A 15,886-nucleotide genomic window follows, 5' to 3' on the forward strand; every position below is an offset into this window, starting at 1 on the left:
GGCCTGGATTTGGATCTACTGACAGAGGTTTTACTCAGCCGCTTTGCTAAGCTCAAAGGATACTCAAAGACCCCTCATACGCTGATTAGTTATCTACCAGCTTCTGTCGTGCCTTCTTACGTGTGGGCAGTGATTATCATTGTCAGTGTTTCTATAGCTGGAATCGTCTACTTGAGGAGCAAATATGAGATTTGCTTGGATGACGAGTTTTGGGGTCATTTTACCATCGACAATACACCTGATGATATGGTGGATGACGGTGGCAGCGTCTCGTCAGACGTTTCAATTGCTACAGATGTTGACGATTCCGAGTCTCAAGATAAGGATGCAATGGATGAACTGATAAATCGGTCACAAGTTCTACAGTCTTCTCCCATTATGAATTATGAAGTATCTACGCCTTTATCTGTTTCTTTGGACCTGAGTGAGACTGGTTCGCCGGTGAAGTTTAGCACGTTATCAGAAGATATTTACTCATCCCCAGATGTCACCAGCGACTCTGTCCCATTCATATTGGATACCAATAGTGAAATTGAATTAAAGGCAGCTACAAACAATACCATGGATGACCTTCAAGTTGACCAGGGAACAACATCAGAAACCGTCCCAAAGGTGATTAAACCAGAGTCAAATGATCCAAAATATGCCAATGCGGTAACAGAAATAACCAATGTCAAACCCCCTTCAGAACTTGAACGAACAGGTGAATCAACCCCACATTGCATAATCACCACTGCAGAACTGGTTGAATGTATTGATGAGAGCGAACCCATGTTACTTCTGAATCAAGAGAATGAAGAATCATCAACCTTTGAAGGGTCGCCGAAAACTCCACCATCTGTCGACGTTGGTGAGTCTGGGCTTACAAGCTTTGCAAACTACCTTACCAAAGCTTCCAATAGTGGTCGTGTTGTACTAGAAGAAGTTACAAGTCCTTCAAATATTCCACCCAGACTCTTGACTACTTCTGGGCTTTCCCCTTCCCCTTCACGTATTCCAAGAAGATGTATAAACGAACTAAAGTCCAAACCTCCTAGTCCTACAAAACAATGCCTACAAATTCCAGAGCCGGTTCTAAGTTGTTTCTTCGGAGAATCATCGAAGGAAGAAGAGTATTTGGACATTTTGTTTGACGATGATCCTGTGGTTAAGTTTGATGTTAATAACATCTCAAAGCTTACAAGAACTGACATTGATTCCATGCTTGTGGTGTTTGAAGGGAAGGAAACCTCGCAGAATTGGACTGAGAGATATAACAATCTAGATGTACTCATTGGGTTAACGAGACTTCATCTCCCAGAGGGTCATTACTTGTATTTCCAAGACAAGCTTCGTTTGCAATTGACTGATATGATCTCAATCCTCCGTACAACTAGAACAAAATTATTAGGGAAGTCTATCATCTTTATCCGTGATTTAGCGTTCTTTGGGAGTGAATTGGCACTTTCGAAAGATACGTACACCACTTTAGTTCGATCTCTATTGACTCTAACAAGAGAGTCACAGGCTTCCAAACGCATTCAAAAGCTATCACAGAAATCGCTATGTATAATGTCCCAAACGTTGACCATCACCTCCTTCATCGAAAATTTCGACACGGTCTTCGCCAATACCTTGAGAGACAGAAAGATGAAGGGAGAAAAGTTTACATGCCTTCTTATGATAAAGTTCTCCATCTTGATGAATAAGGACAAGTTTACAGAAGATGAAGTCAAACATTTGATCGGTAAACTAAGTGAATTCATACCGGATCTAAGCACTGATCCGTACCAAAAGACAAGAGCAGAAGTATTGGAGTTGTATCTCATTTTGAAAAGGATACATCCAACGGAAGAAGACCTCTTGCCGTACTATGAGGGACTTTCCACATTTCAGAAGTCACAAGTTCCACCACCAGGCTTAAAGGCTTGACAAGTGCTCTACAACCGTCAACATCCACCATATTACTTTGCTAGTTAAGCTCGAACTACGGCTTTGTTGCCTGTAGAGATTACGCGTCGGTGTTTCCTCTCTTCAATTCTCGGAGTAATTTTACCCCAGTGAACAATGGGACGCAATTCCCCGAAGTGTTCTTACATCCTCACTTCAAACACTATAAAAATGAGGGAGTTTGCACTGAGTTCCGTCGCTATTCGTCCCTTGGACAGTACCTGTTCCCCATTGATTGCTTGCGTATTGCTTTGACTATGTCAGGAAACCCTTCAGTTGTTCTTAGAAAAGTTGGTGAGATCGTTCTTGAAGAAAGACCAGAGCCGCAGATTACAGATGAGCGCTCTGTAAAGATTGCCATCAAGCGTACCGGTATATGTGGTTCTGATATCCATTACTACACACACGGTAAGATTGGATCCTTCGTGGTGGAGTCTCCAATGGTGTTGGGACATGAGTCGTCTGGAATTGTTGTGGAGGTTGGAAGCAAAGTTACAAAGTGTAAAGTTGGTGACAGAGTTGCAATAGAACCAGGTGTTCCTAGTAGATACTCAGATGAGTACAAGAGCGGACATTACAACTTGTGTCCACACATGGCCTTTGCAGCAACACCACCTTTTGATGGTACTCTGTGCAGATATTATCTCTCTCCAGAGGATTTTGTCGTTGTGTTACCAGACAATGTCAGTTTAGACCAAGGTGCGATGGCTGAGCCTTTGAGCGTTGCTGTCCATGCCTCCAAGCTTGGAGGGGTTCATTTCAACTCGAGTGTTGCTGTTTTCGGAGCTGGTCCTGTTGGATTGCTAAGTGCTGCTTGCGCCCGTGCTATGGGCGCAACGCAAGTCCTTGTTGCTGATATCTTCGACTCAAAATTGGACATTGCCCTCAACATGGGGGCCACCCATGTGCTGAACACAATGAACGTCAAGGATGTGAGAACCGAGGTTGAGAAGCTTCTAGGTAATTATCCAGACGTTGTAATTGAAGCCTCAGGTGCTGAAATCGCCATTATCAACGGAATCAAGATCTTGAAAGCTGGTGGGACTTTTGTCCAAGTTGGAATGGGTAAAGACCTTGTTCAGTTCCCAATTGGGCAAGTTGCGGAGAAGGAGCTCACCGTTAAGGGGAACTTTAGATACTGTCACGGGGACTACAGGGATGCCGTTGCGCTCATGGCCTCGGGCAAGCTCAACATCGAGCCTATCATCACTCACAGGTTCGCCTTTAAGAACGCCAAAGACGCCTACGACTTCAACCTGCACAATGGTAAAGACGTGATCAAAACCATCATCGAGGGTCCGGAAGAGAGCCACAAGTTATAAACGGCACACGCTCTCTCCTTCCGTCTCTCCTCCCGTCTCTCCTCCCGTCTCTCGTCCATATATAACATCTAATATCACGGAAATCGGTTTACAGTTCCTAAAGGAGTAATCATCGCGGGCGTATTCCGTCAACAGAAGAGTACTAAGAGCGAAGGAAAAAACACCTGTGAAAACAGCCCGAGAGCAACAACAAGAGCAAATTAATCTCCTGGCACAACGGTTGGTATCACAGCGGCTGCGCCTTTCCTTCCTCATTCCATCCTGTTGATATGAGCACCGTTCGACTGTTGATAACCGCGCTGGTGCTGCTTGTTCTACCGCAAGCCGCCGTGGCGAAGACACATACATTCCACTACACCGCTGAATGGGTTGATGCTAACCCCGATGGGCTTCACGTGAAGAAGATGGTTGGCTTCAACGGCCAATGGCCACTCCCAGAGATCCACATTGACAAGGGCGATCGTGTTGAGTTGTACTTGACCAATGGGTTGGAGAATCAAAACACTTCGTTGCACTTCCACGGGTTGTTTATGCATGGTCAGAACTACATGGATGGCCCAGAGATGGTGACACAGTGCCCTATCCCACCAGGCGAGACGTATCTCTATAACTTCACCACTCACGAGCAGGTGGGCTCGTACTGGTATCACTCGCACACCGGGGCTCAGTACAGCGATGGTTTGCGTGGTGCGTTCATTATCCACGATCCCGATGTCCCATTTGAATATGATGATGAGAAGGTCATCACCATCAGCGAGACGTACCATCGTCAGTACGACGATTTGACCCGGGAGTTCAAGAACCGTTACAACCCTACCGGTGCTGAGCCAATACCTCAAAACTTGCTACTGAACGACACACAGAACGCCACGATCCATTTCGAGGCGGATAAGACGTACTTGTTGAGATTCATCAACGTTGGTGTCTTTGTATCTCAGTACGTGTACCTCGAAGACCATGAGATGACTATCGTGGAAGTTGACGGTGTATACGTCGAGCCCAAGACCGTGGAATACTTGTACATAGCCGTTGCCCAGAGATATTCAGTCTTGGTGAAGGCTAAGAAAACAACTGACAAGAACTACGCCTTGATGCAAAAGTTCGACAATACCATGTTGGACTCTATTCCACAGGACCTGAAACTCGCTGCGATGTCTTCCATTGTTTATGATGCAAAACAAGCGGCACCGAAGCCCTATTCTTTTGTTCCTTCCGGCTCATTCAACGAAATCAATCTTAGACCCTTGAACAAGACCGAACTTTTGGATGAGCCTGACTATAGGATCACTTTGGATGTAATCATGGATAATTTGGGTGATGGTATCAACTATGCATTCTTCAACAACATCACATATGTGGCACCAAAGGTACCAACCTTGCTCTCAGTGCTCTCTTCTGGAGAGCACGCTACAGATGCAAAGATCTACGGCTCAAATACCCACTCATATGTTCTTCAGCCACATGATATTGTTGAAATTGTCGTTAACAACCAAGACTCTGGTCGTCATCCATTCCATCTACACGGACATACCTTCCAAGTTGTTCAAAAATCTCAAGCCTTTGAAGAAGATGAACAAGAGGCCTACGACCCAGACAACCATGAACCTTTCCAAAAGTACCCATTGATTAGAGACACGGTGATCTTAGAGCCATTTGGTTACATAGTGTTGAGATTCCGTGCTGATAATCCTGGTGTGTGGTTCTTCCATTGTCACCTTGATTGGCATTTGGAACAAGGTTTGGCCATTGTATTGGTAGAGGACCCGTTGGCTATTCAAGAACAAACACCTCCAGATGACTTCTACAGAATCTGTGAGGCATGTGGTGTACCAACAAGAGGTAATGCTGCAGGTCATGTGAACGATTGGTTTGATTTACAAGGAGAACCGGTACAACCTGCACCACTTCCAGAAGGATTCACATTAAAGGGATACGTTGCATTTGCTATATCTACGCTCATTGGTATCTACGGCTTATGGAGTATCATTCAATACGGCTTGGAAGATGCTGTTCAAGATGATAAGGCCGTGTTTGACAAATTAGAACGTATCTTGAAAGAAAACGATATGATTCAAGTACCACTGCTTTCTGGTAACGACGCTTCAGAAGAAGCCCAATGATGACTAATGTAATGACTTCCACACACATCCGCTTGAAAAGAACAAGATACGCTGATGAATCCGTATCACACCAGCAAGTAGCTATGGGTTATTTGTTTTAATCGCACAACTATTGATACCTTACAATCGAGATCTAAGAGAACATATCATAATCAAATCATTAAACTAATATAAAACATAGAACACGGACATCACAATGCTATAAATTGTCAATAGAACATGCAGTGGATTGATGCTTGATACGTACAAGTCATCAAAATGTAATTCAACACCAGAATCTTGCAATTCTGACATGCAATGGGGAGTTTCTGAGTTGCTCAGCATCCTCAGCATTCTCCTGGGCGATGACGTCTGCATCAAAGATCTTTCTACCTCTAACCAAATCAATCTCCTCAGCAGATCTGAAGAGACGCCAGTTCTTGTGGTAGACCTTGTGAATGAGGTAGAACACGATGGCAACAACCATACCAAGATAGTTTTGGAAGAAGTTCTCAGCATCAGCTTTACCATTCTCGCCAATTGGGAACAATGCAATCCAAAATTGGGCCATCAAGATCAAAACGTTGATGGTGAAGGCATACCAGGAGCCCAAGACACCGGTCTTTGAACGGTATCCCAGCTCGCTAGTCGAGAAGCCTTGGACTGCCAAGGCCTTTCTGAAACGGATGTGACAGAGCACAATGGTAGACCAGGTCAAGATGGTTGACAAACCAGAGATAGCCAGCAACCAGTCGAACACCTCTTCTTGTTTCTCGTAAGCAGCGATGAAAGAGAAGATACCACACACAGCGGAGAAGATCAAGCATCTGATTGGTCTACCGGTTCTGTCGATGTAGTTGAAGAAAGAAGGAGCCATTCCTTGTTCAGCAAGAGATTGCAGTGTACGGGAAGAACAGAACATGGCAGAGTTACCGACAGACAAGACTGCAAGCAAGATAACTGCGTTGACGATGTGTGGAACAACGTTGACTTGCGAGACAGCAATGACGAATGGAGAAGTGTGAGATTGGGAGCCAGAAGCACCGAGCAAATCTGGAGAGTTGTATGGAACCAACAAACCAATCAAGAACAATGGAATGACAAAGAGGAACACAATACGGTACACAACTTGCTTGGTTGCCGATGGGATGGAACGACGTGGGTTTGGCTGTTCAGCAGCAGAGAAGGCCAGAAACTCGGTACAACCAAGGGAGAAAGCAGCATTGACAAACACAGCACACACACCTTTGAAAGAGTTTGCAAAGGCACCTGGGTTGTGCCAATACTTTGCACCAATGTAGCCAGTAGAAGAGGCACCACCACAGATCAGAATGACACACAAGATGGAGAACCCTAGAATCATCAACACCTTGGAAGTGTTTAAGAAGAATTCAAACTCAGCATAACCATCACTTCCAATGAAGTTGGCAATGACAATCACGGTGTAAAAGATTGCAATGAAGGCATCTGGGTTGATGGTCTCGTTCCAGTACTTGATGGTCATCGAAGCAGTAACCAACTCCAAAGGCATCACACAGAGCCATTGGATACAGTAGTTCCATGACACTGCGAAACAGAGAGAGCTGTCGACAAGAATAGAGGAGTAGGCGTTGAAACCACCAGTCAAATCAGCATAAGTGACAGCCATTTCACCAGCAGCCTCCATAACAGGGATAAGCATACTACCGACAACGATGATACCAATGATGAGACCAGCTGGACCACCATTATGAAGAGAGCTACCGGAACCAACAAGCAAACCGGTACCGATACCTGTTGCGACAGCAATGAGGAACATGTGTCTTCTGTTGATACCCTTCTTCAACTTCTCACCTTCATTACGAGCCTCTCTGATCTGGGCCTTCTCGGCCTCTGAGAGAGACGGATCAATATCGTCATCCATCTTCTTGAAGGAGTCTTTGAATCTTCTCCATCTGGTGTCATTTTGCGGATTCGTCTCAGAGACCGCAGTCATATGAAAGGAACCTGAATCTTCTTCAGACTTCATATTTGAAGTCTCGGCTTCAAGGGCCTCGATCTTATTACCCATGATGGAAGTGAATGTCTCAGTTGATAGGCTACGAAACTAAAAGCAAGCCAGATAGAGGAGGAATGAATTTCAATGGCACTAGCGAAAAAACAGGCTACAGGAATAGCTTTATACTAAATCTCAGAGACCACGAGCTCTTGCATCTAAATGGATGATGTCCAAAGACAACTGGAGGGAGGAGCGCTTGCAAAAAAGAAATTCCACGGCAGTAGGGCCCCTCTCCCCGTACTTCCAAGTGTTACATGACGTGCAAAAGTCGTTGCCAATCGTTGTCTTTCGGCTGATTTCTTGGAGATATTGATTAGGATATGCATTAGCCAATCAGACCGTTGTATAAAGTGCCTTTTGTAATGTAGTGTGGTGGTCACTTTCCACGCTTCCCCTGACCGACAAAGCACCGTTCCATACTATGACGTTTCAACCTCCGCCGCCTATCCAGTTATGGTGTATCACCTCGTCAAACAGTGAAGTAAAAGTCACTGCTGTGAAATGCAAGTTGTGGCCGTATGCTTCGCTTTTGTCCTGTCTCTTGGTGCCGTTGATGCAAGCAGAAGATGCCGCAACGACCGTGCTAACTGGACCACCACTGTACAACGCATACAAGGGACATGTCACGGTCAATCCGTTCAGAATATCAACAGTGTGAACAGGCAGGCCGTTGGACATGCCATAGCACACCGTTTCCCAGAATCAAGCCCTCGGTGGTGCTGTTTTGTTGTTCTGTTGTAAGGGAATAACCTATGTGTCAAACCACACTTCCCTGACAGGAGACGCGCCGAATCATCGAAAAAGGAGGAAAAACAAGAAATAAACTTCGGCCTTGAATGCCGCTTGATGCACGACGGAAAAACAGAAACGCCGTCTGGTTTGCGCAACACCATATATGGGCGCTGAGTGTAAGCGTGAAGATGTTCCGCCAACGGGCCCACGAGCTGGCAACGGGCTGGACATTTGATGCCCTTTCCCTGTGAGTGCCTTATGCCACAAGTTGCCAGAAGTTGCCAGTTGTCGTCAAGTTGTTGGTGGCTTGATTTTGTCCTGTGCCATTGATCAAGGAAACATCAGGTTGTTGGGCTCAGTGGCTTCCCTACGAGCCAGTAGACCGGCTGTGGTAGATAGGGAAGGTAGGATATACAAGAGCTAACGATTCAGTGCAATTGTTTAGAGATAACAGGGCACTGTTATGCTGTTCTCAGATAGGAAGGAAAGGGACTCCTGGTGATGTACATCTTGTGTGTGATTGCCTTGAACATCCGAAGTTTGGAAAGCCTGGACCAAATGTAGTTCAATACAAGCTTGAGTGGATCCCAAACATCCCCAATTATTTAGCGACTTAAGAGACGTCTTTTCCCTCCAAGGTCAAAGATGACAGGATTTAATAGGAGGATTCTTCAGTGTTATATAGCACAGCACAGCTCATTGGTTTGACCCTTTTTTCTGGAGACTTCAAAGTGAGATGCATGGTGGATGGCATCAACAACGCTCCCAGAGTCAAGGCTCAACACCCTTTTGTGCGTATGGCACCAAGGGTTTCCGACTCTGATCAGGCTTTACCACCTACAACAATAGGCACTCGTTTGACTCAGCTCCACTGAAAGCATCGTACATCACCTTCTAATGCCGAGATCTATTGTCAATTTGTGCACTTCATACCCGCAAGACGGTTATATGGTGTCAGTTACCACGCCCACCACACATTGCGAAAATGCATACATCCACTAAGAATAGAGAAAGATAACATTTTGTGTATACTGTGTGCCATCCATAACCACAGCTGAGTGGGCAGATGTCTACGTGCCTCTGTACTCATATATGGTCAGTGGCTAACGAGTGATTCCTTTTCCACAAGTGCCCTTACACACATGACACCACGCAAGTATAGCAATTGTCCAGGAAATACTACAATGACCCAGCTGGGAAAGTCAATGGCTCTAGTGTGTGCTCCTAGTGGCTGCCAAATACGTGTTTGATGATCATAATTTGACAAACTTGGCAGTTTGAGCACTTCTTCTTGAAGATTTCAATGGTGTTTTGGTAGCTGTGCTTGCAGTGGTCAATATTACCTCATCATTGAGCGAAAGATTATTCAGTGATGTGAGAAGGTTACTGAAAGATGACAAAAGAGGGCTGTTGTCAGATCGTTCGTTGGAATTAGTTCTTATGAAGAGTTTCTTCACAAACGATAATCGGACACTTGCAGATTTTGATGAATCCAAGCTGTACCAGTACGTAGATACAAATTCTCCAAGTGGTTTGCAAAAAGCTCTGAGTTTACGCCAATTCAGCACATTTCTATTATCAAAGTAACTGATTTAGTGACTTTGCTTCGCTGACAAAACTCGAGGGTATTATATATATATAACCATATATCAAGGTCACGTTAATAACCCGTCAGCCGGTATAGCCAACCATATGATCTCTCCGAAGACCACCAATTGGACAATTGACACATCTCAACAGGAGTTCAGGTATGTTGATCAATCACATGTTTACAAAATGTCCTATAGTATCTGTTTAGACCACGCTCAAGTCACCAAAGAAGGAAACCTTCACGGCAATGATCAGCCCAACATGAGCCACAAGTAATGCAGCACACAGAACAATGGCAAGCTTTTCTTTATCAACAACAACGCAACTGTGTCTAGTCACTGGGAAAACTTTCACCAGTATGCTGGCACAGCTGATTACACCTCCAAACAGGACGCTGATCCATTTCAAAGCACTGCTCAATATTGTATGGTTGACCAAGAAGCCACGAAGGATACTTAGGATGGCAGCTGGAACCCATGCAATGTTTGCATAACCGTATATCGAAATGAGTCGTGAAAGTGGGAACAATCCGGTGAGCTTCAAGTACCAGACAGTGATGAAGTAGAAAATGGTTGGAATCAGGAACGTGTAGCCATACAATAGCGAAATGGCACCTGTCAACAGATCAAAGTTGTACTTGTATGTAGAATCGCCTCCTTGGACCCAGCTAACCAGCAACCCTGAGCACGTATTACTGAAGAACAGTATGAAAATCACAGTTGCAGTGACCCAGATTGGACCATAAAGATCGCCAATCTCTTCAACAGAGTCCGTCTTGGTCGAAACAAAGTTCAATGCCTGCGCACAGTTTTGCAGGAATTCAGTGGTATTCAAGTTGAAGTAACGTCTATAATGATTGACTGAGAGTACTCCACCATCAAAGTTATTCGAGATGTGTGGTGAGTCGGAGCTCTGTCCTGGAAGCTGCTGTGGTGCACTTGGTACTTCAGGCTCAATCACAAAGTCATCCGGCGGAATGTATGCCTGAGCAGTCATCGCCTTTGGCGTTGTTGAGAGATTGGTGTCATCTTCAAGCCAGTTGTCCTTCATCAATGTTAGTTCTCCAGCACCATTGAAAAGGAGGAATTGCACAAAACAACAAGCCAGATGAGTCTACTTACGTTGTCGATGTCTAAAAGATCGTTGTTCTCGTTGGCTTTACTCATTGCGATAGTAGTTAGATCTCCAATGTTGGAACAAAAGTACTGGAACGGGTAAAAGCGCAGAGACCCGTTAAATCCACAGGAATCCACACAAATCCAGCGGGACGGGATTGGCTCATTTCCGAGGATACAACTCTGACCGGACTTCCCGATTGGGAAACGCCAACTACAACGGTTGAAACAGTGAAGATGCATTTCAACTATAGTAAGCAGAGGTCTCGTAGTCGTTAAGAATCAGCGAGTTCGCAGATCCCAAGTTGTAATAGCCACTCGGGGTTGATCCCTGCACCTGTGCCCCCCTCTCAGTCAGAGCTGAGGTCATTGGCGGTGAAGACAACGGAGTATGCGGGTCACTCAGCACTTTTGATGGGCCGTCAAGGCTCTGAAGGTACCCAGTTCTCTGTTCGTTGCTCAGAGAGGGAGATGCCCTCTTGGGTTCGTTTGAATGGTCACTCTTAACTGGTGAGTCAATTCCATGTGTTGGGGATGGCTTGGCTGGTGACGTTCTCTTCTTTGATGATGTCTCATGGTGTGACGGCGTTGCACTCACCAGTGTCTTAGTCCGGTCTTTTAGCTCAATATCTTCGAATTCAACCTCGTAAGCTGTATCAAACACGTTCTCAATCAGTGTTTCGTCTAAGCCATACGTCTCCGGGAGGTAAAAGCCCATAAACAGAGCTCCACAGATGCAAAATGCACCAAAGAGTATAAACGTTCCCCATTTGATGGTGCTCAACAATAAGGGTGCTAAGAAAGTCAACAAAAAGTTGAGGGACCATGAAAAACTCATACAGATGGCTGAACCTTTAACCTTGGCCTTTGATGGTAGGATCTCATTGGTATATAGCCAAGCTGCGCACGACAAACTCGATGCAAATATTGCAACAAAGAGAAAACAAAAGGCGAGGCATATTGATCCTGGTGTGCCTTTGATCTCCCATACAATGCTCTCATTACCATCCACGGGTAAAACAGCATGTCCAAAGGATCCCATTATTACACCAATGACCAAGTTACACAGTCCAAGAGATACAGCGCCATAAACAAGGACATCCTTCCGTCTCATCTTATCAAGCCACAAGATTGGGATGATTGTGAATATCACATTGATCACATACTGGACAGAGGCTGAAAGAATCTTACTATCACCTTGTAAGCCAATCATCTCACAGATGAAGACTAAGTAGTACATCAAGACACCTATACCACTCAACTGAACGACGCACTGTGTGGTTATTCCAGCTATGAGATGATACCTTAGAGAATGACCCAATAAATCTCTGTATGAACACTTCTTCAGGTGATTCTCAAATTGGTTAAGCACGCCTTCGATGTTGTTCAAATTGTTCAGAGACAGGTTAGCGTGTATGACCTGATCCGGTATTTCATCCTTGGTTGACCACGCAAGCTTTAAGCTGTCCATTGTTTGTGTCGCTAGCAGCCATTTCCCCTTCGAGGCATACCACTTCGGGGACTCAGGTAATATGAACCCCAAGAATAGAAGCATCAATCCTGGTAACCCTTCCACTGCCCATGCTACTCTGAAGGAACCATCTTCTTCAAGGTTCAAGCACAAATATGAGAGGTAAAACATTATCATTATACCCCACGTCAAGCACCACTGAAGTGTAGATGTGCCTAGACCCCGTTTATTTGCCGGCAAAAGCTCCATGACATAGACTACAATAGATGCAGAAAGAATACCAACGGCGATGCCCTTGATACTTCTTCCAGCGATAAGGGTTCCGATATCCACGACGAAAACAGAAACTACGCTACCAACCACCCAAGCAAATGAGGCGATCTGGATAGTGGAGACACGGCCAAACGCATCAGATAACACACCTGCTAGCCAACAGCCAGCTAACGAAGGGAATTGTTAGTGCTTCCACACTCTGAGAGTACTTTCCTGTCAAGTATACTTACCAAAAGCCGCTGCCGGCGACGATCCCGCTATAATACCTTGCCATAGAGGAGAAGGATAGTCAAAGTAAAACTTGAACTCCTCCTCGCCTATGAACACCGCCATAGCTGTGGTTTCAAGCCCGAGCATCAACCCGCCTAATGACACAATCAACAATATCAGATTGGGATGATACACCTTGAACATCGTCAACAAAAAGCGTGTGTGTTGGTTCTGGAAACTGAGAGGTGCTGAGATTGAATTCCGCGTGTAATGATAGTGCCATGGTGATTGTAAAGCTGATTTAAATATTTCCTTTTATCTACGCAATTGGTTTTGTGTAATGGTTGGTGGAATAACTTGCGTGCATTGTTTACATTTAGGCGAAACGTTATTTCTGCGCCTGTCTCCCAACTGGAGTTGCTGTGGTTACACCAACCTGCCCCTGTCACACCGTCGCCGCCGAGGATAGTGAGGGCAGGGTAACCTTTTATAAAGTTGGCGCGCTCTGCTTTTCGAATTTGTGATTATGTAATATCGGTACAGCCACGTTTTGTCGATGCGCTGATTTGACGCTTCATTTTTTTTTTCCGTGCGTGGCCGACTTCTTCTTCGATGGGCTTTCGAAATCTCGGAAGTTTGTAAAATCTGTTTGGTTCAAGATTGACAAGTTGCACCATCTCCAGCTCATTCTAAGACGTTTAGTTTAAAGCAGGAGAGATGAGACTTTTGGGGAACTTGTGGGGTAAGAGCTCTCGTCAGCTCTTGAACTCCTTTGCTCAGAAGAGACTGTTCCATTACTCAGCTGCTGTTCGTACCTACGAGGAGGAAAAGGTTGTCATTGACAAGATCCTCGAGAAGCTGCCGGAAGATGACTTGAAGAAGTCGTCGTTGATGAGAAACATCGGTATCTCTGCCCACATTGACTCTGGTAAGACCACATTCACTGAGCGTGTGCTTTTCTACACGGGTAGAATCAAGGCCATCCATGAGGTGAGAGGCCGTGATAACGTTGGTGCCAAGATGGACTCGATGGATCTTGAAAGGGAAAAAGGTATCACCATTCAGTCTGCTGCTACCTACTGTTCTTGGGAGAGAAACAACAAGCCTTACCATTTCAACTTGATTGATACACCAGGTCACATCGATTTCACCATTGAAGTCGAAAGAGCTCTTAGAGTCTTGGATGGTGCTGTCTTGGTTGTCTGTGCTGTGTCTGGTGTCCAATCCCAAACTGTCACCGTGGACCGTCAGATGCGTCGTTATAACGTTCCAAGAGTCACATTCATCAACAAGATGGATAGAATGGGTGCTGATCCTTTCAAGGCCATTGAGCAAATCAATGCTAAACTCAGAACCCCTGCTGCTGCCATTCAAGTCCCAATCGGTGCTGAATCCCAGTTGAAAGGTACTGTGAACATCATTGATAGAGTTGCTGTGTACAACGAAGGCTCTCAAGGTGAAATCCTGAGAACTGATGAAATCCCAGCTGATTTGGTTGACCTCGTTGAAGAGAAGAGAGCACTGTTGATTGAGACATTGGCCGACGTTGATGACGAGATTGCTGAGATCTACCTCGATGAACAAGAGCCAACTCCTCAACAGATTAAGGATGCCATTAGAAGAGCCACCATTGCCAGAAAATTTACTCCAGTCTTGATGGGCTCTGCTTTGGCTAACACCGGTATACAGCCTGTCTTGGACGCCGTCTGTGACTATTTGCCAAACCCAAGTGAAATTTTGAACAAAGGTTTGGATGTCAAGAACGACGAGACACCAGTTGAATTGATCCCATCCTCCAAGGAGCCATTTGTCGGTTTGGCATTCAAGCTTGAAGAAGGTAAATATGGTCAATTGACATACCTCAGAGTGTACCAAGGTCGTTTGAAGAAGGGTGGTTACATCACCAACGTCAAGACTGGCAAGAAGGTTAAAGTCTCCCGATTGGTACGTATGCACTCCGAGGAAATGGAGGACGTTGACGAGATTGGACCTGGTGAAATCTGTGCCACTTTTGGTATTGATTGTTCCTCTGGTGATACTTTCTCCGATGGTACCACCCAAATCGCCATGTCTTCTATGTTCGTTCCAGATGCCGTTATTTCTCTCTCTATCACTCCAAAATCCAAGGATGTGACAAACTTCTCAAAGGCCATCAACCGTTTCCAAAAGGAGGACCCAACCTTCAGAGTCAACTACGACGCAGAATCGAAGGAGACAGTCATCTCAGGTATGGGAGAATTGCACCTGGAAATCTATGTTGAGCGTATGAAGCGTGAGTACGGTGTCGAATGTACCACGGGTAAACCACAAGTCTCTTACCGTGAAGCCATCACCATCCCAGCTGACTTTGACTACACCCACAAGAAACAATCTGGTGGTGCTGGTCAATTCGCCAAAGTTGCCGGTAAGCTGGAGCCAGTTGAAGGTGACTGTAGCTTCGAGGCTCAAATCGTCGGTGGTAAGATCCCAGAGAAGTTCTTGCTTGCTTGTCGTAAGGGATTCGAGGAGGCCATTGAAAAGGGTCCTCTCATTGGTCACAAGGTTCTCGGTGTTTCGATGCTCATTAACGATGGTCAAGTCCACGTTGTCGACTCCAACGAACTGGCCTTCAGAACCGCAACCATTGCTGCCTTCAAGCAGGGTTTCCTCAAGGCCAACCCAGTGATCTTGGAGCCAATCATGAACGTGGATGTCACCGCGCCAAATGAGTTCCAAGGTAACGTCATTGGATTGCTGAACAAGGTGAGCGCCATCATCGCCGACACTGAAAACGGCCAGGATGAGTTCACCATCACCGCTGAGTGTCCTTTGAACCAAATGTTTGGTTTCGCCACCTCCTTGAGAGCTGCCACTCAGGGTAAGGGTGAATTCTCCCTGGAGTTCAAGCAATACTCCCAGGCTCCAGTGCATCTACAGAAGGAGTTGATTGCTGAGCATCAAAAGAAACTCGCAGAGGAGAAGAAGTGATGGCGGTCTTCACGTTACTGCAATAGTCGTATAGAAAGTGTTAAGATATCCTTGTACATATTTAAAAATGTGTAGTGTGTTTATACAACGTTCAACATGGGCAGAGGTCTCTGAACACCTTGCCGCTTCACGGTGTTGGT

The 15,886-nt window shown here is 45.4% G+C and overlaps 6 protein-coding genes across 6 annotated transcripts; 3 read left to right on the forward strand and 3 right to left on the reverse strand.

Moving 5' to 3' along the window:
- Positions 1 to 2,049: 2,049 nt before the first annotated feature.
- Positions 2,050 to 3,375, forward strand: XYL2 (D-xylulose reductase XYL2). Its single transcript, XM_020217743.1, has one exon. The coding sequence runs from the start codon at positions 2,187 to 2,189 to the stop codon at positions 3,249 to 3,251; it is 1,065 nt and encodes a 354-aa protein (XP_020072669.1). The 5' UTR covers positions 2,050 to 2,186; the 3' UTR covers positions 3,252 to 3,375.
- Positions 3,376 to 3,520: 145 nt separating this feature from the next.
- FET5 (ferroxidase FET5) lies at positions 3,521 to 5,371 on the forward strand (the record flags this gene model as incomplete). Its single annotated transcript, XM_020216234.1, has 1 exon — positions 3,521 to 5,371. The coding sequence occupies one exon, from the start codon at positions 3,521 to 3,523 to the stop codon at positions 5,369 to 5,371; it is 1,851 nt and encodes a 616-aa protein (XP_020072670.1).
- A 265-nt stretch (positions 5,372 to 5,636) lies between these two features.
- CYBJADRAFT_123797 (amino acid permease) lies at positions 5,637 to 7,358 on the reverse strand (the record flags this gene model as incomplete). The annotated part of the gene is made up of 1 exon (XM_020212499.1): positions 5,637 to 7,358. One exon carries the CDS (start codon positions 7,356 to 7,358, stop codon positions 5,637 to 5,639), a length of 1,722 nt encoding a protein of 573 aa, XP_020072671.1.
- Positions 7,359 to 9,914: 2,556 nt separating this feature from the next.
- On the reverse strand, positions 9,915 to 10,876 carry YIP5 (Yip5p; the record flags this gene model as incomplete). Its single annotated transcript, XM_020216235.1, has 2 exons — positions 9,915 to 10,754; positions 10,832 to 10,876. The coding sequence occupies 2 exons, from the start codon at positions 10,874 to 10,876 to the stop codon at positions 9,915 to 9,917; spliced, it is 885 nt and encodes a 294-aa protein (XP_020072672.1).
- On the reverse strand, positions 10,694 to 13,086 carry CYBJADRAFT_147912 (uncharacterized protein). The gene is made up of 2 exons (XM_020213286.1): positions 12,800 to 13,086; positions 10,694 to 12,736 (listed from the first exon to the last, which is right to left on the reverse strand). The coding sequence occupies exons 1-2, from the start codon at positions 12,981 to 12,983 to the stop codon at positions 11,070 to 11,072; spliced, it is 1,851 nt and encodes a 616-aa protein (XP_020072673.1). The 5' UTR covers positions 12,984 to 13,086; the 3' UTR covers positions 10,694 to 11,069.
- Positions 13,087 to 13,419: 333 nt separating this feature from the next.
- On the forward strand, positions 13,420 to 15,746 carry MEF1 (Mef1p; the record flags this gene model as incomplete). Its single annotated transcript, XM_020217066.1, has 1 exon — positions 13,420 to 15,746. The coding sequence occupies exon 1, from the start codon at positions 13,497 to 13,499 to the stop codon at positions 15,744 to 15,746; it is 2,250 nt and encodes a 749-aa protein (XP_020072674.1). The 5' UTR covers positions 13,420 to 13,496.
- Positions 15,747 to 15,886: the final 140 nt, after the last annotated feature.

Source organism: Cyberlindnera jadinii (genome assembly GCF_001661405.1).
Source record: "Cyberlindnera jadinii NRRL Y-1542 unplaced genomic scaffold CYBJAscaffold_2, whole genome shotgun sequence".
Classification (NCBI taxonomy): Eukaryota; Fungi; Ascomycota; class Saccharomycetes; order Phaffomycetales; family Wickerhamomycetaceae; genus Williopsis; species Williopsis jadinii.

What these genes read in the sequence shown, in the direction of transcription:
- CYBJADRAFT_147912 (XM_020213286.1), bottom strand. Translation starts at nt 12,983, where the DNA reads ATGTTCAAGGTGTATCATCCCAATCTGATATTGTTGATTGTGTCATTA. An exon ending in GTCGCCGGCAGCGGCTTTTG is followed by an intron (nt 12,737 to 12,799) that starts GTAAGTATACTT and finishes TCCCTTCGTTAG; the next exon opens with CTGGCTGTTGGCTAGCAGGT.
- XYL2 (XM_020217743.1), top strand. Translation starts at nt 2,187, where the DNA reads ATGTCAGGAAACCCTTCAGTTGTTCTTAGAAAAGTTGGTGAGATCGTT.